Here is a 27,739-nt window from a genome sequence, read left to right as displayed (position 1 = left end):
TTGAAATTTTCTAACAATCTAATCTGAATAAATTCGAATTCTAACGATAATCAATATATTATAATCAATTTCTATGCTTCAATATGACTTTCGTAAACAAGCGTATAATTTTTCGACATATCTCCAAGAATCTTTTCAAATTATACTTCATTATTTTCCTTTTATCGTTCTGTAATCTTCTTTTCGTGAACGTAGTAGCTATCATTCTTTGATTGGGAGAAATCTCGGGAAGAATTTTGTCGATTGTGGATTTTTCTTTTGGAAATTGTTCCTTATCGTTTTTCCAATATTACGTGTCAAAGATTTCACGAGGTGTTAAGAATTTGTATCATTTATTGATTAACATTTTTTTTTATTTACGAATAAAATAAAAGAATTAACTGAAATATTAGATGACATAAACATTTTTTTTGGCGATACTGCGATTAATATTTAGAGTAAAATACGTATTAAATATTTTATTCAATTTTTTTTTTTGTTATCGAGAGGCTTTGAGAAAGATAAAAAATATAGACAAACATATCAATGGAGAGTAAAGAAAATTTGAATGAAAAATATTAGCTCGGTCACCAGGATTTTCCCTTACATTTTCTTATTCAAACAAAAAGAAATTCACTTGGTGGTTCCCTGTGTGGTCAGCAAATGGAAAAGTCAAAGAGCGTATTCCAGGAGCCCAGGGACTTTGGTATACATCCAATCAACTAAATACATTTTACACATTCTTTCTTAGTATTAGATGTTTAAAAGATAACAAAAGGTACACACATCTTCCAATAGAGAAAGCTGACAAAATGATATTAAGTTAAAAATTTGGACTCCCCTAATATTGTCCTATTTAAACAAAGACATACCATGCATACTGAACATTCAATTTTTTTTTTTAAATCTTCAAATTCAGGAGATTAAAAACAAAATAGGCTAAACAAATTTTATTGAAAAATGATAAAAGGTTGGACATTTGGTTTCCTTCAACATTATCTTATTCGAACGAAAAGTTACTCAAATTTCTTAATCAAAATAAGATTTTACTGAATAGTTAGCAATGTGATCAGTAAGATGAGAAAAGTCAGAGTCATAGAGAGTGTCACGTGTAGTGGAAGGGTTTATTTTCTTTTTTCGCAAGAAAGTTGAAGGAATCCAAATTATATAGGTTAAGAAATATCTATCAGTAAAGATAGAAAATAATAGAATGAAAAGAAGAATAAGAATAAGAATAAAGTTGAAGCAGAAGAAGAAGAAGAAGAAGAAGAAGTAGAAGTAGAAGTAGAAGAGAAGGAAGAAGAAAGGTAGGGGAAGGGTTCCAAAGGAAAAGTCGAAAATCTTAATTCGAGGAGCCGGCGCCGCCTACGGGACGCGATGGGCGGTCACTGGTAGACTCCGATTGGCTTATTCGAGGGTTAGGGGTGAAAGGGTAGTTTCACCCGTTGGATAGTGGGGGTTGGAGATATGCGCGTGGAACGTTGAAACGGCGTGTGCAGCATCGAGACGCAACTCGACTCGAGGACGATTTCTAGTTGTGGCTCCCCCCTCGAGGGCGAGGACGCCAGTCGACGCCGGGCGTCCCGAGCGTGCAGCAGCACATCCACGAACGAGACGCGTTCTATTATTACGAGAATATAACTTCGTTCTTACTTACTGATTCACTCTCTTGAAAGAGAGAAAGAGAGAAAGAGAGATTATACGAGAGTCGCGATTTAAAATTAAATCAACCTTTTATCAATTTTCTGTAGATATCTTGACATTAAAAACAAAAAAAAAAAAGAAAAAAAAATTCATTACGCAAGTTATAATTAAAATTTTCATAATATTTCATCGAGATAAAAATACTGCGTTGTTGATTTTTCAAAAAGGTTTTATTTTATCGAGATTTTTGTATCGGTCGATTGATCGATCGATCAATCTTCGAGTTTTTACGTTTGACATTTAGGTGATTTGTCAATCCTAATCCGTCCTCGTTAGGATGACCGGGACGGACGTGATCTTTTACAAAATTGTGTGAAAATTGACGAAATTGAGAATTGCTAATACATACAAGAGCACAAAAATCGTTCGGTGAGACGAACCTTTTTATTTTTTTCATTTTTTATTCGTGCGACGATTAAAGAGAATAAGAATAAGAGGAAGGAGAAGAAGAAGAAGAAGAAGAAGAAGAAGAAGATAAATACGATAGATCTTAAGAGGATAAATTATCGTAGCATTGAGTTATATTTAAAAAATGGAAACTAGTTTATATTATTATTACGAGGATCGTATTTCCATGAGTAAACGATTATGCACGAAGTTTCACGAGAGGAGACGTGAAAGATCGAGGATCGAGAGAAGTGAAAAGAAGAAGAGATCTTTCACCTTAGATCGGATTGATGACAAAAGAGAGTTCGCTATGCCTGCTGAACTGAGAGACTTCGATGGTGAACGGCTCGCGTGTGAATGCACACCTACGAAATCTTCGGTTCTAAAGAGTGATGACGCGTACGCGGGTGATGACAACAATGATTTCAACGTTTCTTCATCATCGTCTACGTCATCGTCGTCATCATCATTATCATCATCATTGTCGTCGACATTACCATCATCTTCTATTACATCTAATGAATCGTTTTCATCGGTTCGTCGTATAAAGAAGAAAAGTAGTTTACCGATTTATATTCTACCAAGGATGGCCATACTGTTTGTCTTATTCGTTTGCATTCTCATGCAGAATGGACAGTCAACCTATGCTGCCTTCACTACCGGTAAATTTTTTTCTCCTTTATTTACTTTTATGTACAAGCGTGCGTGTCTCTCTCTTTTTTAGTTTTCTTTTCATTCGAACATTTGGTCTATTGTTTGTGTATACACGTAGAACAAACATACCTCTTCGATGGTAGAAATCTCGTCGATTTATATGCGTATTCTAACACAAATACATATTTAATTACAAAAAAAAAAAAAAAAAAGAAAAAAGAAAAAGGTAAGATGAGAAGAAACAAAAAATTACCACTGAGAGAATAGATATTGGTTTTTTTCTTTTTCAAAATCGTATTCAACCATTCCAATCATTTTTATATCCATACCATTTTCAATATTATTCTTTCTTTTACTTTTATCATTTACCTTTAAACGACACGCGCGTATGCTAATAGCTATTTAGAGAGTGTTAACATTCGAAATTACTTTGTTAATTCAACCGGATCTCGATTAATTACCGTATGCCGAATGTGGAATATCGATTGGACTATCGTAATATGAATTATCTTACCACCTTGAACAATCAGGTCGATAAAGAAATGTCTTTTTATTCATTTATCGTATTTTCAAAGTAACATAATATAATTCGTTTGTTTGTTAAAGTGATTACGAAAAACAAAAATGGTCTAATATTAATTTCGCTTCATTAATCAACATTTAAGATTAATACGACCAATTTAGAGTTCTATATGTGTTATTATTATTATTTATTCTATCGTATATATTATATTATTATTATATTATACCATTATATACTATTGGTTATGTATATATTTTTCTGGTATCTTCGTATATTTGGTAACCGTTCGAAAAGTAATGTTTCCCTTAGGAAATTTGCTTAGTAGATAGAAACATTTAAATCAGTTAATCTTTTTAACGTTAAATTGTAGAATTGTTCGATAATATAATGAAATATATCGTATTATCGTGACCCTTTTCGCACATCGTGAACAAACAGGTTCTGGGGAACCACCTGACCTGGTGATAATGGTCAATCAACGTTTACGTATATCGCGAAGTGTATCACGATAAGCTTACAATGTACTCATAGCCTTCCCACCCTGGTTCTTCATTTCTCTAAACTACGCTTTTCCTCCATCCCCTTCTATTTTCCCTGTGCTTGTTCACAACCCCTCTTCACTTTTCACCCTCGAGCGTGTTGCGAACCCCCCCCCCCCTTTATCCCCCAAGCACGCAGGCACGCACGCACGCACGCACGCAGGAGCGTAGATCGCGTGCGACAAGCGTGACCGTTTGTAGGACGATTTAAGCGGGTACCATACGATCAGCACGTAATCTCGGATTTAATTTCGGTCACGTTAAATCGGAAGAGTGACAAGCCTGTTCCGCGAGGTGTTCGTTGGGAATTACTGTGTTTCTCGTTAATCATTTTCTATGAATTCCTCTCTCTCTCTCTCTCTCTCTCTCTCTCTCTCTGTCTCCCTCTCTCTTTCTGTGTGTTTACATGTGCATATGATTTATAATTGTATATGATATACATGTATGTAGAATTATATGTTACATATGTATGCGTGTATTTGTGCGTGTGCGTGTGAGCGCGTTTACCCATTAATGCATAATACATTATTTGGAGTATTTCATCGGATAATTAGCACGGTTGAAAGATTGAATTATTCGCGTGGCCGATTTATCAGTACATCTGATCACTCCTATTTAATATTGGCAAAATTGCAATTTTCCTGGGAAAACTCATATTGTGTTCCCTTATTTCTTTTATATTTTTTTATTACCCTCGATCACTTGTAACATTTGAGATTTTTAATTGTAACAATATTTCTAAATTAAAAGTTAATCCAACGTATATCATTATATCAAAATAATGTATTTATTCATCAAATACTTTAGTTGATACATCAGACTTTATTCTCTTAAAATTTTGTATAATATTTGGAGTTTTATATTGTACTAATAATAAATTTAGATTTCTACGTAGTACGACGAGATATATCGAAGGAATAAGAAATCATAAGACACGTCGTAAATACGTTTAGATCAATAACCTGGAGATATATCCTTAACGAGTTATTCTCAAAACGATTTTATATTGACGATCTTAGTAAAGTAGCGTTGGAACGTTAAGAGAGATGAGCGGTCTCGCAACACAAGCTCCATGTTTCTCCATGCATAATTCATAAGCGAGGCGTTACCACGAAACCTCGGGGGCGATAAATATTTTTTTTTTCTTTCGCGGTTGTAGGAAAAGCGAATGCAAATACGATGCTCCTACTATCGGAGGAGTTTTGTTCAAACATCTAACGATTCGTTCTAACTTTTCTTACGTTAAACCCCTTTCTTCCGTAACCGTGCGTGTCCTACTTTTTTTCTTCCGTTGCAAAATAAACGTTTCCTAATTAAATTGTTCTTCTATTTTTTTTTGTGTGTGTCTTTTTTATACAAACAAATTCTCGTAGAAAAATTTGTACGCGGTCGTCATGTCATATTGATCCATAAAACATACTTTCGATGTATTTTTCGTGTGCGTATTCTACAAAATGGTAAAAGAAAAGGAATAGAAAACAATGTGTGCGCATTAAGCGACCTCATTTTCCTTCTTTTCTTTCTTACTCTCTCTCTCTCTCTCTCTCTTTCTCTGTCTCTCTTTCTCTGTCTCTCTCTGTCTGTCTGTTTTTCTCTCCGCTCGTGATTTCCAAATCCAATCGTTTTTACGAGTTTCCGTCGCACAGATTGCCGGTCTTGAAATCGGGATGGAGAGGCTATTATCATTCCGGTTGGCGGTCGCCGTTCGTGGATGTGAATTTTATACGGTGGTCATTCAATTCGCATGTTACTGCCCCCCGAGTGCAATCTCTTAGGGACCTTTGCTGGATAAGGTATAGATAGACAGATAGATGGATACCAAAAGAAAGAAAGAAAGAAAGAAAGAAAAAAAGTAAGATAGAAACAGAGAGAAAGATATAAAGGAAGATAAAGGGAAAGATGGAAAGATAGAAAGATAGAATGTAGAAGACACCCCTCTCATTGTCTTTATATCAGATCCGAGTTTGAACGGGGAATAAAACAGCTTTAGTCGCTCACCGACGATTGCCTTTACCAGCTTACACGTATACAATTTCTATACATATGTATTATGTATATACGCGAGGGAACCTCTCCCTCTCCTTCTCTAAATATATATATATATATGTGTGTGTGTGTGTGTGTGTGTGTGTGTGAGTCGGTAATCTCGATAACGGCGCCACGAGGTTATCTAATTTCGATGAATTATTAAAGGAGCCCGATAACAACAGTCGCCTCGCGAATTGGCCCTCTGCGCGCATTTTGATCCCAGAATTTGCCCTCCTCTTGCTCCCTCTTCTCCTCTTTCTCTTCCCTCCTCTATCTTCTCTTCTCTTCTCTTCTCTCGTTCATTCTCGTTCTTCCTTCTCCTCTTCGTTGTTATTGTCGTGATAGTAGTAGTGGTGATGGTGGTGTATTGGTACACTCACAGTTGTCCCACTTTGAACCCTCTAACTCCTCCTCCTCCTTCTCTTCCCTTGACTATCCAACGAATGTTCCTTTTACCCTCCTTCGATTCGACGACCATTCTACTCTCTCTCTCTCTCTCTCTATCTCTCCGTCTCTCTTTCAATGGAATTATCTCATAGCCTAAGGGTGGCCATCTGTTTCGAGTGGGGGACTCGAAAGACCGGAGGCACCCCTAATTAGGTAGAACGACAGTTGTAAGCGCGCTAAATCTAATATCTAATGTTACTCTCGCGAGGTTTCCACGCAGTACGTGTCGAAAATACGAAAGATTTCCATACGCTGTTATTTCAGAGAATGTGAGTGAGAGAGAGAGAGAGAGAGAGAGAGAGAGAGAGAGAGAGAGAGAGAAAGGATAGTGGCTTTTCTACCCTCGCCAAAGTATCGTTAAAGGGGCTAAACCGTGGATAATTTTGTACGCGGTGGGTGGTACTTGAAAGTGGTTATATAAAAAAAAAAAAAAAGAAAGAAACAAGTTTCCCTTCCTTCGTAATCACCAGAACAAATTTTTCTAGCGTCACGTGTTAAAGTTTCTGTCCTTTTTTTATTTTGCTTTATTTTCTTGCGTTTTTTGTTTGTTAGAAAAGAGATAGAGAGAGAGAGAGAGAGAGAGAAGAGAGAGGGTTCGTTAGATTTACTTTTACTTTTTTGCCAAAGAGAGAAAAAGAAAAAAAAGATAAGTTTTTTCTCTCTCTCTTATAATTTTTTGTTGTTATTATTAAAAGGATAATTTTCTTTTTTTCTTTCTTTTTTTTTTTTTCTTGTCGAGGGAGGCTACATGCAAGTAGGATATTTTTTCGAAAGGCTTTTTGTTATTTCCTCTTTTTTTCTTTTTCTTTCTCTATGTTCTCGTTCCTTCCTTTCTCGTAATTGCATCGAAGTAGTGGTGGACTTTACAAGCACCAATGCTACCAATCGCATACAGTGTCCATTTAGTCACGTGAATTTCTTTCGAGTATTGGACAAAGAGGTTTGTGAAATATGTTGTTTGATACTCTCTTGACGATTACCTGTAGGACAATACTTCTAATTTTTACGCTAGATAGAACATTTCTATTGTTATTTTTTTTTTTTTTTCACTCGATGTAGGAAACGACATATATTTTCTTTTAAGATAATCTTCGTTTATGTAATTTTTTTATTTTTCATTTCTTTTTAATAAATTTCAAAGAAGACGGAAAAATAATTATTTCTTGAAACAAATTTGAATAAGAAAAATTCATTTTCTCTTTAGATTCGTCTGAACTATGAAACCGCAGATAAATACAAATTTATTAGAGGTTTTTCTTTTTTTTTTTCTTTAAAAAGTTTACGAAACAAATCAATATTTGATTACAAAATGAAAATTTTCGTTCTATAATTTAGCCAAGGACGTCGTCGGTTCCGCTTGGTTCGGCAAATGCACATCAATGTGGTTACGAGATGAGCGTAAATGTTCACGTGTATATTGCTCGCGGGTATGGTAAACGTGTATACGCATGAAACAACGAACTAGACGCCGGGGAGCAGAAAATACATTTACCTATACATATACATTTACATCTATATACTGTAGTAACCATGCTCTTCGAAAATATATAGTGTTTGAATTAGCATAAAAAAGATAAAAAGAAAATGAGAGAGAGAGAGAGAGAGAGAGAGAGAGAAGATACAAAAATAAAGAGAGAGAATTTAATGTATTATACATTGTATTCGTTATTATTATCGGAACAAAATTGATTTCTGCATGTTAATTAAAATACTAAATAGATGATAAATGAAAAAATAAACAAAAAAAAAAAAAAATAAAAGAAACCGAAATAATGATCGATATCATTCACGAAAAGAACGAAAAAGAAACATTTCATTTGATTTTATTAATCCAAAGTGTAACGTGATCGGTCTAGATGATCGGTATTTAATTTTTAATAATTAATTTTATTGAAATTTCATTTATTGAAAGAAAACCGACAAAGCTTAATTAGGTTTTATATTTGCGATATTTTATTCTTATAATTAAGTAAGAATTTTTTTATAAACTCTTACGAATGCCTCAGTGTTTTACTGTGTACGGTCGAAAACGACCTGAGATGGTCCTCGTGTTCTTCGAAATCCGTCGTAATATTAAAACGTCATATCATATTCGAAAACAACAAACTGTAGGGCAGGGTGCGCGCACATTCCCACCCCCCTCCCCACCAATATCTTTGTCACGCTTGTCCGATTGGAAGCATACCAAAAAGAAATCGGTTTATTCTTCCCCGGAACACTGACGACTGTACACCTGTAGTGAAAGAGAGAAGGACGATTGTAACCCGGAAAGAAAGAGAAAACTAAGAGCGTATCAAATTCAAACCAACGCCACGTGGTTGATCTTCATTATTATCATCGAATATAACATCCAGGATTTTTATGCCGCAAGGCTTTTCCCTGACGAGCCAATAAAACATTACATCTTTGATTGGCTCAACCACGTGTTTGATTAATCTTATTATAACCCTTCTTTCTTTATTCCTAGCAACTAATTACCAGAGGACTCCATTATCGGAGGAATTTGCGTATACACACTGTAACTGTATTATTATGTTGAATAAAACGTGTCAATAAATTCTAATGTTCTTTCAATGAACTTTGAATTTTTAAAAACTAAGAAGAAAAAAATAATGAATGAATTGAACACTTAAATACAGTTTAATAAGTGATAGTAAATCGTATGTTATGTAATTTTGGTATTGGAAATATCATGAATGATGGTTAGCACGTGCGTAACTAATACATTCATTGACACGTACACGTGGTATACGTGTCGTATAAAGAAAAAGAGGGAAGGTAAAGAAAAGAAAAGGAGGGAGGTAAAGGGGAAAGAGAGATGAAAGCATATATACTCAAGGGATTCTCGATTCATGCATTTTATATTTCGTCGGACTTTGATTCCTAGACGGGCCACACGTGGCTCTTGGGAGTAATCCTTAATCTTTGATCGGAAATTATCTTTGATCATGGCTCCTCTCTTCCACTCCCTTTCTCTCTTTCTCTCTCTCTCTCTCTCACACACACACACACACACACACACACACTTCAGTTATTTCGATCTTTCTCTTATATCCCTTGGGTAGAATATCCAGCTTTGTACAATACCTGTCTACCGAAGAGAACATAAGAGAGAGATAGATGTATATTGAGAAGAGAAGAGAACAGACAACAGAGAGAGAAAGAGAAAATAGAAGAGAGAGAGAAAGAGAGAGATAAAAAGAGAAGACAAGAGAAGAGAAGTAAAATATCCTCTTAATCTCCTGCCTTATGAAGTATCCAAGTATATGTTTAGATTCTGCAAACTGTCAATTCCCTTTGGTACCCATCATCTATGAGAGAGAGAGAGAGAGAGAGAGAGAAAGAAAGAAGGATAGAGAGACATAATATCTTGGAAAAGAAAAAGAACAAAAAAAAAAAAAAACGTTGGATTTATATTCCGATATTTATCCTCTTAACTGCACTACTTTTTTTTACATACACGTACGTATACACAGTTATGCAATTTGTGAACCTTAAACATATGATTCTTTTCCTTTTAATTCGATAGATATTTTAGCGACTGGTTTTCGTTTTAAACGATACATTTAATTTTTTACATAAAACCTAAGAACGTCGTTTTTGTTCTTTTCTTTTCAATTTGTTTGTTTTTTTTTTTTTTCAAAGATTTTATCTCCGATTAGCAGATTAAAATTGTAGAATTGAGAATGATTAATTTTATCGATAAATAATAGATAATATTTTAAGTATCTGTATATTTGAGATATTTATTTATTATTATAATACACAAAAAATTTATTATGTAATTATTTTTAATCTCTTCTTTATTGAGGAAATATAAAACAAGATAACAATTATTATATATTTCAGATATCCGAACGGTAATGAAAATATATCAGGATATTTATTTGTAATAAAAAGTTATTAGATTATTTTTTGTATTATTTTCATTTTTCTCTTTTTCTTTTTTTTTTTTGTAAAAAAAAAAAAAAAAAATACCTAAGATGAAAAGAATTTTTAAAGAAAGATAAAAGTATTGTTTAATAGATCATTTCTGTATTCGAATCTGGTATGAAAGTTTGTTGTCACGATGCTCGAACTTATCGATATCTTTTAATCCGTTTGTGAAAGATTCGGTTCGGAATAGACTGTTAAAAAAAAAAAAAAAAAAAAACAAAAAAAGGAAAAAGAGTAGAAAAATGTAGAGAAAAAAAAAAAAGAGAAAGAAATAGTAGCGTGTTTTCCAAGAAGAAATCCTTAAGCGAACGATCTCGACTTGGCTTACCAAGTTGGCGAAATACTCGAAGCTTTTCTCATCCTCCACCTTCTCACTCTCGACTATCTCACCCTTTTTCGTTTTTCCTTTTCTTTATCTATCTATCTATCTATCTATCTATCTCTTTTTCCCTCCTTCTCTCTCTTTCTCTCACTCGTTTATTATTACTTGCTTGTCTACCACGCTTTCGCACTTTCTCCCCATTTTTTTCTTCCTTCTTTACTTTTTTCTCCCCCCAAAGAAACAGGGTGACAATCTTGATTTTTTTTTTTTTTTTTTTTTTTTTTTTAATAAAAAAAGAAGAAAAAAATAAAAGGGAAAAAACAGATTCTTTCTCTTTCTCGTACAAGAAATATTCTCCTACACGTGGCATTAAATATTTGACTAAGAAGATACTTGGCAAGTGGCAAGAAAGAAGGAGGGAGGGAGGGAAGGAAGGAAGGAAGGAAGGAAGGATGGATGGAAAGATCAGGTCTTCTGTTTCAAAGGCGTGTTAACAGACTTGGGACTTGGTAAAAGATCCATAAAAGGATTCTTACCGGCCAAGTGGGAATTAGAAGATATCCTGCCAATTTATTGGTCGTTTATTCGATTTCCAAGTGAAACTTCGTTCCAAGATAGAGAGAGAAAAAGATAGATAAAAAGAGGAAGAGAAAGAAAAAAAAAAGGAAAGTAAAAACAACCTCTGTATGATATACTTTTATATATATATATATATATATATATATATATTTTCTCTTTACTGTGTTCTTCCAATTAGTTAAATTGAAAAGGACCGATCGATTATTGGCGATCCGATTTCATTTTTAATATCCACTATGAAAACATATATATTAATTACGTTCAGTAATAGATACCTAGTTCTCGTTTGTACTAAAATTCTTTTTTTTCTCCTCTGCTTCCTGAGGATTTAAGAAGATCGTTGGGAATTAAAAGAAAGAAAAACGGGGATGTCGGGTGGGTGGGTGGTGATGAGAGGGGAGTTTAGGGGAGGAATAAGAGGGATGAAAGAAGAAACGAGACGCGATTCAACATCGTCGCGTTTTACAATTTTCAAGGTATTTCCAAAGGTATACTTCCAAAGGTATCTCTTTCGTTGAGATATTACATCGGTCGAGGTTATAATTCTTATTACGTTTTCTGTGAGAAAGAGGGTGAGATAGAAAAAAAAAAATAAATAAAAAAAAAAGCAAAGAAAAAGAAAGGAAAGACAAGGAGCTCGGGTTGAAGAAAGAGAAAAGGATATTTCAGGGGATTTCGGGGTGAAGTAAAGGTCGGAACCCTCAGCTCTTCCTTTGACGGTCACCGCCTTTTAGTGTAGACCTTAGCTAACAAGGCAAAAAAGTATATTAATTGCGTGCTGTGTTGTGGTGTTATTAAATTCTTATGGAAATGCAGCCATCCCCTCTTCTCTCTTTCTCTATTCCCCACCCTGCAACATTCATACCCCCTTCTTTCGAGCCCCCTTCTCCACCGTTTGCCCGGAAAGCCGGTGTACCGTGCTCATAAAGTTCGCTATTGTGTTATAAAATCTAAATAATTTCGAATTCTCTCTCAACCGACGAAGGGGAAAGTGCCCCAACCCCCTCCTCTCCTCTCACTATCTCTTTCTCTTTTTATTCTTATTCTTCCTCTGGAAGCTTTTGACCTTATCTCGTCCTTTCTTTTTCTCTTCCTTCCTTCCTTCCTTCCTTTCGATGGTTCGAACGTCGGACTGCGAAGGGTGGAAAACGAAAATGAAATGACGTAAGTCGATGAGATAAGAAGGGGATGATTTCTTTCCTTTTTTTTTCTTTTTTTTTTTTAGAGAAGGAGAAAGAGAACGGGGAATACCATATTCTTCGAATCACTCGAAGCGAGCTTTCCTTCTTATTGGGTATTTCCATTGGATGCACGAGATCGATACTCAAAAGCCGATTCAAAGTATAGAATTTGGTAATTGTGGATGGGATAAATTTGGCAAATTATTGGAAAAACATAAACGAATGTTTTTTTCTTATTTTTTTATTTTCGTTTTTTTTTTCGTCTTCTTCTAATGTTCGAATTGAATGAATTTATTGAATTAAAATCGACATAAATGAGGTTTAAACTTTAAATTAGGATTAATTTTAATCTCAATGTCTTATTTTTATCATAGAATTGATTTAGAAGATTCTCTAGTTGGAGTTGAAATTTAAAGGAATGGACGACCAAAGGATGTTTACCAAATCAGTCAAGACTCGGTGAATTTTTCTTTCTTTCTTTCTTTCTTTGTATATCTTTCTCTTTCTTTCTTATTCTACAATGCATTCTCTTCCTTTCCAACGCCAAAAAGTTAACGGACAAGTTTGCTCCCGTCCACCACCGACGAGTTAACAATTCGGTTAAGAAGTTAGGGTTGGTCCTCTCCAACCTTTCTCTCTCCCTCTCCCTTTCTCTCTCTCTCTTTCTTTCTCTTTCTCTCTTTCTTTAGAAGCGACCTTCTTGGCGACGGACAGTCCAATGGTCTCTTCTACTCGAAAGAGCCCAAGAGCCCCTCTCGTTACGGGCCAGACGTTGGATTTCGTGCTAGGAGTGAAAATCAGTAAATTTGAGGATTCCATCGAATAACAGCGAGTTTTAAAAGAAGAAGAAGTTGAAGAAGAAGAGAGATAGTGTTAGAGAAAGAGAACGAACGTTGAGCGAACCGTAAGTGGTACACTGCATTGCGGTGAAACCGCGCCGTGTGAATTAAATGAGCATCGAGTATAGAAAAGTAGATGTTACCCTTTTATAGATCAGCCGAGCGTCAAACGTCGAATAATTTGATCTTTTTAGAGAATATTTTCTTTTTCTTTTCCTTTCTTCTTCTCTTTTTCTTTTTAATTAAAATTACATTTATTTAGGAAACTAGAGAAAGAGAAGAAAGAGGACAATAAACATTCGTAGCATCTCTTCTCCGTTTAATATTCATTCATTCATTTTATTATTATAATCATATGTACGATATATCACATATATATATATATATATATCATCAAATTTATTGACATAGAATTATTTTCGAAATTTAACTAACAACTTGTTACACGTTTCATTGAATATTATTTAACCAAGCGATTTATTCGATCAATATGAAAAATTTAAGTATATTCTAAATTAAATGTCAACCCTCTTGTATTATATTAACGAGCGAATATAATTTATTACTAAGGAAAAAAAAAAGTAAATTAGGCATATTTATGGTGTCCATCGTTTTTCCTTGTTAATAAAAATTAACTTCGTTTAATTCTCTTTCTCTTCTCCACTTCTTCTTCTTCTTTTCTTTTTTTTTCTCAATCTTTTAAGTCACTTGAACGGATAAGTCAAATTTATATTTGAAACCTTATGGATATTACTTTGGGGAATGGGGATGGTTTCCTTTTTCTTACACAAAACCATTTTCTTCTTCTTCATCTTCTTCTTCTTCTTCTTCTCTACTTATTCTTCCTCTATTCTAATTTTTTTTTCTCATGTCGTTTTTTTTTCTACCTCCAACCCTTTGCATTCAGGCATTCGAGCGAGTTTTAAACCATACGCTTATTTCCATTCCTGTATGGCAAATTTTTTGAGAATGGCGAATCGCTCGAAAAAAACTCTCTCTCTTTCTCTCTTTCTTTCTTTCTTTTTACTCTTTGTGGTGTGGTTGTACTAGTCGTATCATGGATTTGCATAAATACCTATCTTTGCTTGCTTCAGCTTACGTTATCTTTATGGGGTATGTTTAATAAGCGGTTGTTTGCAAGCTATCTCGTCTCTTCTTTCTTTTTTTTTCTTTTTTCTTTCTTTCTTTCTTTCTTTCTCTTTCTTTTTCTTTTTATTTTTTCTCATTTTTTTCTTCTTCTTCTTATTTACATGAAGGAATTTATGGAAATCCGCGGAGTTACCATTCAAGGGACCGTGAAAGATTATTTAAATGCTTTTTTCCTTTCGTCTCTTTTTTTTGTTATCCTATTTCAAGGACGATGATAGGGGTATTATACCTTTAAACCTTACCCACCTCGTCCATTTGTATACAAATCTGAAGGGGGTATAAGCTTTCGTCTGGCTTATTAATACATCGAATTCTTCCGTTAACTTCTCGACTACTCGATGTGCCATTTTGAACATATTCCAAAGCTTCCAAGTACCCACCCCCTCCCTTTACCCTATAACCCCTACACCCTCTTCTTTACCCATTCCACAAGTTTTTTTTTCTTGTTCCCACGAGCCCACCGACTTATAAATATGATAATACGAGGAAGAGCAAGAGGCAGTCACGAAATAACCCCTTTGGAACATACTCCCCTTTGCCCCCTCCCCCTACGCCTTCATACTTTCTTCTCTCTTTCTCTCCATATCTCCATTTTCTGGTTTCCACAATTCGCGAGAAGAAGTCACCCTTCTTCGATGGGTTGCCGTATTGGAAATTTGGAAATACGAGTTAAAGTTCCTCTCTCTCTCTCTCTCTCTCTCTCTCTCTCTCTATTTCGTGACCCTTCGTATTTTCCGTCGATAGAAAAGTCGTCGACAGTTCGTGTCAACATTTTTTACGACATTTTTTTTTTCTTTTTTCTATGATAGTTTAGAAAATTAACTCATAAATATAGATATTTATCTGTCTGTGTTTGAAATTTCAATCATATTTCGCACGATTCAATTTGAGTTGAGCTAGACGTTTGAGTTTTAATTTACAATTATGAAACGTGGAAATTGTTTTATAGTTTTGGTTAATATATTTAATATATTATAGTAGATTTATAAGATTATTTTTTAATAATAACATTGGAATATGTGATTGCAAATTAAAACACGGAATTTATATAGAGAATGAAATATATTTTTTCATAGAAAGATTTCATTAGATTTGTCTATCGTTGCGAATGTGGAATTTACAAGTTATGCTTGTGTAATTTAAGAGAGAAAATTATATCTAGAGTATTCAGTATATATATATACATATACATGTATACGTAAATATATATATATATATATATATACATACATACATACTACACGAATTCTGTTGACTTGGTTAACGAATTGGAATGTCGAATGTATTTCTACGTGGTGGTTAAAACATCACCCTTTTCGTGGATTCTCATTTGACTTCGAATCCTGCCGAGCAAACTTCACCTGTACCAGTTAACATTCGTGTTAACACGTTCGTGACTCAACACACATATAAACATTTTCATGTATTTAAATACAGAGTAAGTGAGTGAGTGAATGAGAGAGAAAGAGACGGAGAAAGAGTTCTACAAATTTCGTACTAATTATTAATTATCGTTAATAAGGATTTTACACACAGCACAGACACCCATACTAAAGCACACATATATGTACATGCACACACAGATATTGAACTCTATCATGAATAGATAGTAATAAATGTTATATGCATTCTTGTTATCTTATTTTCCATAACCTCAGGAAAGGTCGCTTATCTTTCCGCTTATCCGAGCGCGCTCGTTTAAAGGGAGTTCTAGGGAGTGTGTTGGGGTGAGTTAGGGGTTGGAGGGATATTGTATTGTGTCCGTGCGAAGTACGAGCTAATTAGCGTTGGAGCATGTTTAATTCGCGAGCGTAACAGGTTATGAAAATTATTGTTACTTTCTCGTGACCGTACAGTTAAGAGTCGTGGTTAATTGCTTGGCACGGCAAGATAAGAATTTTTACATTGTTTAAATGCGTTTTTTTAATTTGTATATCTGTATCTAAGCACGTTGAATAAATAGAATGTATTTTCTTTTTCTTTCAATAATAATGATCATAATTTTTTGTTTTCAGATTATTAAAAATTAGGAATGATTATTTTTGATTTTTATAATTCTCAGTACAAGAAGATAAGTATTTTCTATTCTTGACGTTCTAAATTTTATATGAATATTTCGAATGTATTAATCTATCAAATACTATTTATATATATTTATACATTTTTAACACGTTGACGACGGCGCCGATTTTCAGTGTCTGCGCTGTGGGGCGGCACTCGAATTTAAGATGCGCTTCATCTGGCGGCGCGTGATTTTTGCTTGTTCACACCTGGACCAAGGTGGACCACCGGTGGTACAAGCCGCCCGATGAGACAGTCTAGTGCGGGCCACCGGTGGTACGCGCCGGCGTGAACGTGTTAAATAATTTAGATCATAAAATTGTTATAATTAGCAGTAATTAGCTTACTATAATTTATTTTCCAAACTATATTAGATGTATTTAATCTTAGAAAATAATTGTATTTTTTTTTATTTTGTGTACAAATTTTATAAATATTTATTATACATGATATTGGTGTATTTATTTTAATTTTAATTTTATTAAAAAATTAAACATGTAGAAAAGAGATTATAACAATAGCAGATCAATTGGGGGTATTCTCATCAGTAGGGAATCGAAATATAGTCGAAATCTCGGCTGGTAGAAACCACGAACAAGGGATTTCGTGACCGAAGCTAATCCGGTATGGATAACAAAGCCAAGAGTAGCCGGAAACACGTCGAGGACTGTGTATCATCCTTTTGCGTTCTGGTTTTCGTTCGAATGCTAATAACACGGGCTCTTTGCTTATTTTATCGATCGTAAATAACAACAACGTGATCTTTTGACATGAGGATAATCTATCGTACTGTTAGTTACAATAAATCTAATTGTATTCTTAACGTTGTATTCTGTTACGTTGTATTCTTACCTGTACACTTATGACGAAACATAAGTATGATTAAAACATTATTTTTAATAAAACGACAACATTAAAGAAAAAATAACGTAACGAGAGACGATTAAAAGCTTAATTATATATATATATATATATTTATATTAAAATAGATTTGTTGCAAAATAATATAAATATTATTTAATATGGATTATAAATAAACATAATTTCAAAAGTATATAAAAAAGAAATAATTCCATCTGTCATAGGAATAATTAAAAAACAAATGAGTATATTTTGTAATGAGAATGAAATGTTTATCGATATGAAAAATGAAAGAATGGTAAGAAATATTATATAAAGTTACATTGTCAAACAGATGTATATAAACAAGGATAGAATACAAGTATAAGTTATGGTTACGTTCAGTCGTTTCGATCGGTATTATCTTGGTAGACTATCCCAAGCGACAGGTCGTGTTATCAGGTTTGCCATCGGCGATTTCGTCGCTAGTTCTTAGTTCTTATCCTCTCAAGCTATCTCATACTCCTCAACCCTCCACAACCTCTTACCCCCCGTTATCTTCTGGAAACACTCAGCTGGTCTCTGAGTGTCTATCGAAAGCATGGATAGGTAGGTAAGTATACATAAAGGCTGTGTACGTAGTTGGTGATCCTTTGAACGGGCCATTGACACGGTAAATACAAACATCGCGGCCCATTAGAATAATTAGCCCTGCCCTGTCTCTATCAACACTGAACCTACTTCTATCTCTATCTCTTTCAGTATGTTTCTATCTTTCACTCTTTCTCTCTCTCTCTCTTTTTCTCACTTTAGTTTGGCCTATCTCTTTCTTTTTCTCTTTCTCTTCTATTACGTTTAGCGACGATTTCTAATTAATCCGAGTACCTCACCGTGGAAATTAATACACCCTGTATACTTATTTCTTTCTTCTTTTCTTTTCTTTTCTTTTCTTTTCTTTTCTTTTCTTTTCTTGTCAGTAACGGTATCTCTTTGTCTTTATTTCTCTCTTTTTCATTTTATTTCTTTAATAAGAAACTTTGATGTCTATCAAGTTGTTTTCAAGTTATATTATTTCCGTGGATAAATTCTTATTATTATTATTTTTTTTTTGTATACACTTTTTTCTTTCTCCTTTTTCCTTATTTTTCTTGTCGAAAAGTATTTGATCTATCTAAAAGTTACTTTTTTATTATTTTTAGTAATTTTACGTAGATAAAATTTGTTTTTTATTTTATATTATTTTATTGGGGTTGTGAATAGGTAGATATTTGAGTGATAAATTGTAAGATCTGTTGTTGAAAGATTGTAAAGGGAACGATTGGACACGATTATAAAACGGATTGTAACAAGGAAAATAATTAAGACTAAATGGTTTAGAAGAAAAAGTAATTAAGAAAAATAATTTATTTTATTAAATAAAACAAATCATCCAGGATGGAAAATTTTCTTAAGGAAAAACAAAAGACAAACTTTCGGGATATAATATATATATATATATATATATATAGAAATACGTATAATAATATACGCGTGTGTGAAAAATAATATGAAATTAAAAATATACACGCATATAGGTTAATACACGTAAAGAAAATTTCTTTACAAATATAAATTAAAAATAATTAAAAAAAAGTATATATTAAACAATGGTATAGTCTGCATAAAATTTAATAAAATTTCACAAAGGTCTAGAGTTATATATATATATATATGTATACATATGTATGAAAATTTAATACGGTCATCGGAAAAGGACATTCGCATAATTTAGCAAGCATTGGTGTGTATTATTTCGTAGAAACAGGACTCTACTACACGCGTGTACCTGTTCGTTCGTTCATTCGGTCGGTTGCAAGAGAGAAGAGGCTAATCCTTCCTTTACCATACATTTCAATTTCATTAGCTACGCATATATGCTCCTAGGTAGAAGGGTTTCCACTGTTCGTAATATTCTCTTCGGTTAAGAGATACATTCATATATACATACATATATTCATATATACATATAGATATATATATATGAACGTGTGTAAGTATAAGCGCGCGTAAGCGCGTGCGCACAAGTTCAGAGTCCTCGCCCTATTTATTCACCCGCGTAATTCACAACCGGAAGGTGCTCACCGACCGGAAACGCATACACGGATGTGGCCATTGTTATTCGTGTTCGTGTCCGGGTCTACAATCAAACCCCTACCTCATCCTCCCTCTTCCTTTACTTCAACCCGTCAACCCTTCTACTCATTCTCTTCATCAATATCTTCATCCAATCACGTTTCCAATTTCTCGGATTCTTACTCATTGTGTTTCTTTAAATTAAAGGATATTAAGATATTATGATATTTGATTCCTAACAATATGTTTAAATATCTGATTGATATTTTCATTTAAGTAATTTAAATAATACGAATATTAAGTGCATATCTTATTTTAAATAGGATTACTGTTAATGTATTTTATCTCGTAGAATATATATTTTGTTTTAATTTACAATTAATCATGTTGTAACATTTTTTTTTTTGGTACTATATTTCAATGATTATTAGTTTTATTTTTTGGAAACAAGTTGAATCCTAATGTTTAAATATTTTATAATAATATATTATTTTTTTTTGGATACAGTAAACTAATAAGATTAAAAATATATTATTTAAATGTATTCTTAAAGGTTAAAACAACATTTAAAAGTAGGTATATTTCTTTTTGAATAAATTGTAAATGCAATCGAAAAAGAAAATTGTATCGCGATTTGAGATTTTTTTTGTCTGGATTTTACGGGACATTTACGAAAAGGAAAGAGAAAAAAAGGGAGAAGATGAAAGAATCGTTTGTGGGGGAAGGGGGTGGGCGAATTGGGGTAAAAGAAAAGGAAAAGGAAAAGATCGATCAATTTAAACGCTCGACGCGTCCACGTATCGAGAAGTCCATTATTTTAGCAGCTTCATAACAGTCGGACTTTCATCCTCGCAATTTAGCGGGTCATTGATATAAGTTCCTCGCGCGAACCCTTCGTTAAAATTAAGTGGTCGGTTCACCGAGTTTCGCGAACGTTCAACTCCAATTTCGCGTTATTTTTCTCTAACTCATCGTTGTCCTCCTAGTCGTCGTGTCATTTTCTAAAACTCATTTCACGTTGGTTCTTTCTTGAGAAGAGAAAAATAGACAGAAAAAAAGACAAAAAAAAAGAAGCGAATGATGTACGACGTGTAGCATGAACGGAAAATGATATCATTTCTTATAAACAACATTTCACAATTTTCTCATTTGTTCTAATTATTTGAATTTTTTTTAATTATAAAATAATTGTATATTTATAATTACGGTTTGTAGAAAATATTGTAAAATATCTTTCAAGATGACTGTGATTTATTTTTCATTGAATTTTTTTTAATCGATTTAATTTAGTTTATCATTGCCAATCGGTAAAATAATTAGATGTTGTAGAATTTAGAAAATTAATCGAATTTTGTTCTGACGATTTAAGAGATTATTTATTATAAATAAATTGTAAATTTAATAATAATTATATAGAATCAAACAAATATTTTGGGAATGATTGTGATTAATTTTGTATTAAATATATTTTCAGGTTTATTTAATTTAACTTATCATTGTAATAAGATAAGATAGGATTATTAGATGCAGTAAAATTAGATATATGTAAGATTCGTGAAAAAAAACTGGACCGCTGGATTGACTGGACCGGGACTCGAACCACGGATCTTTCGCTTTCCGGGCGACTGCTCTTTAACCAATTGAGCTATCCAGGGCCCACCACCGACCAGTTCCCTTCCACGAATACTTATCAATCAAGTTTGGCATGGAGGCGTTCGTCCCACATTCCACCCCCCTACAACAACAACATTCGACCCCGAATGTTCCGTCATAACCACCCCCTCCCTTGGTGGCACCTTCGTTACTCGTTACGTCTTTATTCGTTCCGAACACGTTGCCGAGGCTCCGTAAAGACCGTCTTGTTTAGTTCCTCGGCCAACCGTTCGCGTCGCCACTATCGGCCAAACTCTTTACTCTTTTGAAATTATTTATAAATAATTTCTTCTCGTGGCGTTGTAAGACTGTGGAACATGCTACGAAACAGACCTCCATCCCGGACGAGCCCCCAAATGTAAGATTCGTGAAAAAAAACTGGACCGCTGGATTGACTGGACCGGGACTCGAACCACGGATCTTTCGCTTTCCGGGCGACTGCTCTTTAACCAATTGAGCTATCCAGGGCCCACCACCGACCAGTTCCCTTCCACGAATACTTATCAATCAAGTTTGGCATGGAGGCGTTCGTCCCACATATATGATAAATTCTTATAATATAGTAACAATAATAATAATAATAATAATAGTTATATCTCGAAATATGATAAAAATAATATCGAAATATAATAAAATGGAATGATTTCGAAGAGAGTATCTAGAAGTATATCGTAATCCAATCATCCAAGAAAGAGAATGTTAGTAATTATCGATTATCTACGATATCCCATTGCTTATCATTTCTTTGAAGAACATTAACGAATCTAGATATCTACTCAAAGGGATCGTATTCTCGAATCAAAAGAAGAAAAATACCAGAGAGAAAACGAAATAATAAATGAACGAATGAAAGAAAGATAGATAGAAGGAAAGAGAGAGAGAGAGAAATGAAGGACAAGAAACAAGAAGACTACATAATTTCTCGAAGACCCTTAACGACCTTTAAAACTCACAAAGAATGGACCTTCGAAAGGGCCGTTTAATTCCAGCTTATCTACTCTTTTTCTTTCTCTTTCTTTCTCTTTCTCTTTTTTACTATTAAAACTCAACTTTTGTTTCTCTCTCTTTCTCTCTTTCTTTCTCTCTCCCACCTTTTCCCTTTTTCTTTTTTCTTCTCTTTTCAACCTAGAAGAAACTATGTATATATATATATATATATGGGTGAGCAAAAGCGTGGTAACCAATAGGATTCTCTTACTCGACTTGGTAGTGTCCTCGGGTGATCTCGCAAGATTTCGTAATTGAAACGATCCTCGAGACGGATACAAACGGGATGCTTTGCTTCTATCTTTACTTTGTCATGGCCTTTATGTCCACCATCTTGAGAGAGAAAGAGAAAGATAGAGAGGGTGAGAGCGATAGAAGAAGCTGAACGAAGAGCTAAGTCAACGGAATGTCCGGTTATTTTGGTGTCACCCTTCTTCTCTTACGACTCTCTTTGTTTCCCCTTACTATCTATTTATCTATCTTTATCTTCATCTTTATCTTTATCTTTCTATCTGACTCGTTTCATCTTCGGTCGTGCAGCTGTATTCTCTGTTTCTTTCGAATACGCCTCCTTTCTGCGGTACACCCAGGATGAACTTAAGGGGGTTCAACTAGCGATGGGTATAAATCCTATTCGAACAATGTTTTTATATTTCATTATATTTTATTTACAAGTGAACGTTAATTTAATTTTTTCAGTAAATTGTTTTTAATTTAATGATAAAACTATTATTTGAAATAGTGTTGAAATTGATAATAGTGTTTCGAAGGATCCTTTAATTCGTACGTTTGTTCGTAGCTATCACTCGAGAATATAACATTTTCTTTTTTGGACGGTCTTTCACGTTGCGAACCCTTCTAGACGGTTTTAGAAAGCGCAAAACAAAGACACCGAGAAAGTGAATCCAATGGAACGCATTTTACTATTCTCAGACGGTTTACCGAGAAATAACACTCGACGGGAGTGGCGTTAAAAGGAAAGTAAATATTAATCAAAAAATAAGAAAACAATGATTGAGAAAATTGTAGGAAGTCGAAGAAGAGAAAGAGAGAGAGAGAGAGAGAGAGAGAAAGAGAGATATAAATATTTTAATCTCAACTTTGTTTTAATTTTTCGAAATACATTTTCATGTAATATTATAAAAATTTTTCTATCTGAAAAAAAAAAGTATGTTTCTTAACCAGTTAAGCGTGTTTGACGACTATATTCGTCATCGCTTGATTATCGCGACACACACCGAAGCGCGCTCTGCACACAGATCGCCACACTTAACTGGTTAAATTATTTATATTATTATTATACTATTTTTTTGTTCGGACTTGGTATAAATATTTTATAACGACAGAAAAGATCTGGTTAAAGTTATAGTAAAACTTTATGAAGATACCTTTAATGTAAACAAAAATATCTGCCTAAGCTACGTTAACAGTGCACTCTCTTCTTCCGCGTGTGTGTGTGTGTGTGTGTTTGTGTATATGTGTTCATAGATACCGGCTGTCGTGGGGTTAAAATTAACTCTCCATAATTAAACACCGCCGCGGTAAATTAAAACAATAAATACCGGAGTGCGAGGGAATAAAAAAAATGGAAGGAACGTCGCGCGAATTTGTCGAGTTTGTTCGCGCGTGTGTACGTGTTTTTGCGTGTGTTATGTATCTGCCTACTTGTCTGTCTGTCTGTCTGTCTGTCTGCCTTTCTTTCTCATTTTCTCTCTTTCTCTCACACACACAGACATACACACACATTCCACGTACGTGTATGTTTCACATATTGTTGCAATTTTCTCCATTTTCTTCGTCGAAAGAGAAGGTAAATTTTTGGTCCGACGTTATTTCAGTGAAAGATAATTCGCGCGGTTTTTTTTTTTTTTTTTTTTATTCTTCAACGATAATCGAATTTCAATGAGAAGAAGACCGGAGTACTCTGTCAAAACTTATTATCCATCGAATTATCTTGAATTTTTAACAAATCTTCTTTCCTCTTCTCTTAACTCAATTACATTTCTAAAAATGATGAAAAAAGAATACGAGAAATAAAAAAAGAAGAAGAGAGAAGAAGAAGAAGAAGAAGAAGTTATAGATCTTTTAAATAAATTATCTTAAACGACGACCACACCAATCAAAATCTCCGTTAAATTCGAACGAAACGAATTCTAAAGCGATAATAGTCAGCGTATCGTTAGAATATTCGTTTACAAAAATGACTTATTATATCCCCCTTTCCCTGTTTGTAGTTTATTTCTCTCAATTTTTTGTTTTATCAATGTCGTTTTTTTTTTTTTAATTCATACTTTTCAATCGTTTGACGTGAATAATTTCGATGAAAATTCAATCGTGGAAACTCGTTACGCGGTGAAATTATAGTCGATTCATTGCACGATATAGTAGACATAAACATACTTGTACACGTGTAGTACACGTATATGTGTGTGTGTGTGTATGTGTATATATTGTAATACATTGTAGGTGAACGCATATATCGTATCGGATTCAAGGCTTGTTCTCTCTCTTTCTCTTATTTTGTGTGTGTGTGTGTGTGTGTGTGTCTCTGGTGGAGAACAAGCGTTAATTTTCCACACGCAATATCGCTCGAGCTGTGGAAAAAGGGCTCCCGAAAGGCTCTAACTACCCGTCGCGTATACACAATGCTCTTCCGTTGCGCTGGATATTCGCGGCCGAGTAACCATCGTATTTCGGCCACTGTGTACGTCGTATCGACGACAATCACCCCCCACCCCCGCCCCCTATCTCCAACCCCCGTACCACCTCAAACTCAAAACCATCATCCCACTTTCTCTCATCTATTTTTAATCATAATTCAAACTCGTTCGATGAGTATCTTGAAATTCATTTTATTCGATCAAATGATTTCGGTGTTAAACGACTCTCTCTCTCTCTCTCTCTATCTTTCTCTCTCTTTTTCTATTTTCTTTATCTGTCTCTTTTTTTTTTTATTCATTCTTGTCCTATGTATTGATGTTTCTTTTTGTGTATGGTGGGAGAGGGGAAGGGTATATGTGTGCATACGAGCTTAAGTCGATTAATTTTCGCACGATTTAGCATGTTACTACGTACGTAATCGTGTCCACGACTACTTGCATTTCGATCTACACGATATTCGCAGGATTCACTAAATTTACGCGTTATAGTATATATACTATATGCTATGTACGTATATGTGTAGATGTAGGTGTTTGTTTGTATGTATACATTGCTGTATAGCTTACCGGCCGCGTAATTCGACGTCGCATAAACAGCGACGACCGAAATTGGATTTCGGCCTTCCCGTTCGAAACTACGTGTAGAAATATTCAAACCATCTAGGAAATCATTTCTTTTCGCGTCTCTACTCCCGTTGGATTGCACATTTTTCTTCTTTATTTTTCTTTTTCTATTTTTTGTTTTTTGTTTTTTTGTTTTTTCTTTTACTACCAATTTCTAGTCACGTTAAATTGTTGAATATTTTAATTTTATATTTTGGAAGATCGATTGACCCTCGTTTGGGGATTTTTCGTTATATGTTCAATTAGTCGAGATATTTTTTGTGTGATTTTTGTAAGATAATTTAAATTTAGATTTATCCTAATAAATCGGTTTTCTTATAATAATTAAGTTTATATGTATATTAAATGTGTTTTTTCTTCGATTATTTTAATTTTACGACCAATGAAATGGAAGAAGAACTGTGTTTCTATGTTTATTATTTTAATTGACAAAAATATTTGACAAACCATTATTTTATAATACTAACAATTTAATTAGAATTCGTAATTATTTAATAAATAATAAATTGATATTTTATAGTAATCCTACTTTTACTAACAATTTGGATAAATTTTGTCACACCATAAATTATTATTATTGATAGCTAATAATCCACAAAATATATTGAATTCTACAATAATTGATTTCTCTTATTATCTTAAAAGAAATAATATAAAACCAGTGTCTATTATAGTAAACTAATTTCTTGTTTACAGTAAAAATAAAGAAATAGAAAAATGGGGGTGAAGTAATGGGAAGAAAAAATCATTTGAATAGAACGACACTCTCGTAAAATTGAACATTTTCAGTTGAGAAAGCTTTAGCTATTCCTTTCAGTGGTAGTGTGTAGCAGGGTCATTAACCTTATTTCGTAACGTTTGTTTGTAAGTAGAATGATCGATAAAATATAACAGGACAACATTCTGTAAGAGGAGTTAGGAGTAGGAGTAGGAGTGGGAAGAGGAAGAGGAGGAGGAGGAGGAGGAGGAGGAAGAGGAGAAGGAGGAGGAGAGAAACTCATTTGTGCTTTGAACGTTGAAAACTCGTGTGGACGCACGTAAACGTTCGTTCGTTCGTTCATACTACACGAACGTTCAATCTCGTTCTCTCGTTCATCTAAATCGCTATTTTTCGATAGTAGTAGGTACGTCTAAAACCTTTTTCGAAAGAAGAAGGTGTGTCGTTGAAGTCGATTTTCTCGATCGTCGACTCCGGTGAAAAGCCATTGAAACGTTTTCTTCGTTGATCGCACACGCGCAACTTCGCGGCTTGAAGTTTCTACGATCGTTTTCTAAGAAAGAAGAAGGGAAAAAAGTCTTTGGGTGTTTTCTTAGACGCGTTTTTCTTTTTTATCTTTCTTTTTTTATTTTTTTTTTTTTTTTTTAGTTTTTTTTTTGTTTCTTTCTCAAGATTTCATTGGAAGTTTGGTACTACTCGAAAAGGGAACTCTGATAGGTTTCAATATGAGACTTTGGAAATTAGAAAAAGAAAAAAAGATAATTATATGATTTTATTTCTTTCAAATAACGGTTTAGTAAATTTTATAGATACATATATTATAATAGATTAGGCTAGAGTCGATAATAAGTTATGTAGAAATTTTTCAATAGATATTGTTGTTGCTTTGCTTATTTATATTTTAAGTATTTAAGAATATATTTTATTTAATAGAATAGTCTTGTATATACGTTTATATTTTAAACACTGACATTTCTTATTGATTAATATAAAAAATAAAATATATATATATATATATATATATATATATATATATATATATATATATATATATATATATATATAATATATATTCGTAAAAATAAATTTGCCTAAATTAATAATTATATTACTGACTTTTAAAAAGTATAAAAATTAAAGTCAACATCAAATGTTTTTACAGTTTCGTTGAAAAATGAAGATCAATTACAGAGAACAAATTATGAAAGAGAAATAAAATATATATACCATATATTTTTTTCTCCTTTTATATCATAAAAATCGTTAACTTTTGAAATAATTCTTTCCTTTTCTTTCTTTCCATTTTTTATTTCTTTTTTTCTTTTTTTTTTTTTTTTGTAATTTCACCATACATATTTCATTTTCTCTTTCTTTTGACGTAGAGAGAAATCTTTTGAAGTTTTTTTTTTTTTCGTGAATCGATAGAAGGATTCAGCCGGTTTGTTCGAGCGTAACGTTTTAATAGGAATTAATTATTCGTTGGTTAGAATAGAAAAAAGGGTCGGAATTGAGGGGTGGAAGGGAGGGAGGGGTTGGTATAAAGATTTTTGCAGTGAAAGATTTCGTAGCGTTTGTCAAAGTCGTTATTCGTAATAAGCATGAACTGAAGAATGTTTCCTGAAAAAGTCTCATAGTATGTGCGTGTTTTAAAGAGGTTTCACACTATTACTCTTTTTTTTTTTTTTTTTCATCGAGCACGCTTTTGCTGCTACGTCGAATGGACGTGAAACACCGGCACTGCCATTTCTACGACTACTAATCCTTCCTTTCTTTCTTTTGATTTCAAAACAATGGTCAAAAAATTTATATTGAAGGAA

The 27,739-nt window shown here is 33.5% G+C and overlaps 1 protein-coding gene across 2 annotated transcripts in view; it reads left to right on the top strand.

The window, feature by feature from the left end:
- Window positions 1–1,516: 1,516 nt before the first annotated feature.
- The window catches only part of LOC107063836 (uncharacterized), a 244,597-nt gene continuing 218,374 nt past the window's right edge, over window positions 1,517–27,739 (top strand). For both annotated transcript variants that reach the window (XM_015315959.2, XM_089179470.1), the window contains exon 1: window positions 1,517–2,732. In XM_015315959.2, the coding sequence (XP_015171445.1) occupies window positions 2,216–2,732 (517 nt within the window). In that variant the 5' untranslated portion in view covers window positions 1,517–2,215. The remainder of the gene's footprint in view (window positions 2,733–27,739) is intronic.

The sequence above is a fragment of the Polistes dominula genome, unplaced genomic scaffold, assembly GCF_049000335.1.
Source record: "Polistes dominula isolate Pdom_NZ unplaced genomic scaffold, Pdom_raw_medaka contig_373, whole genome shotgun sequence".
Lineage (NCBI taxonomy): Eukaryota > Metazoa > Arthropoda > Insecta > Hymenoptera > Vespidae > Polistes > Polistes dominula.
This window is presented reverse-complemented; position numbering and strand designations above follow the sequence as displayed.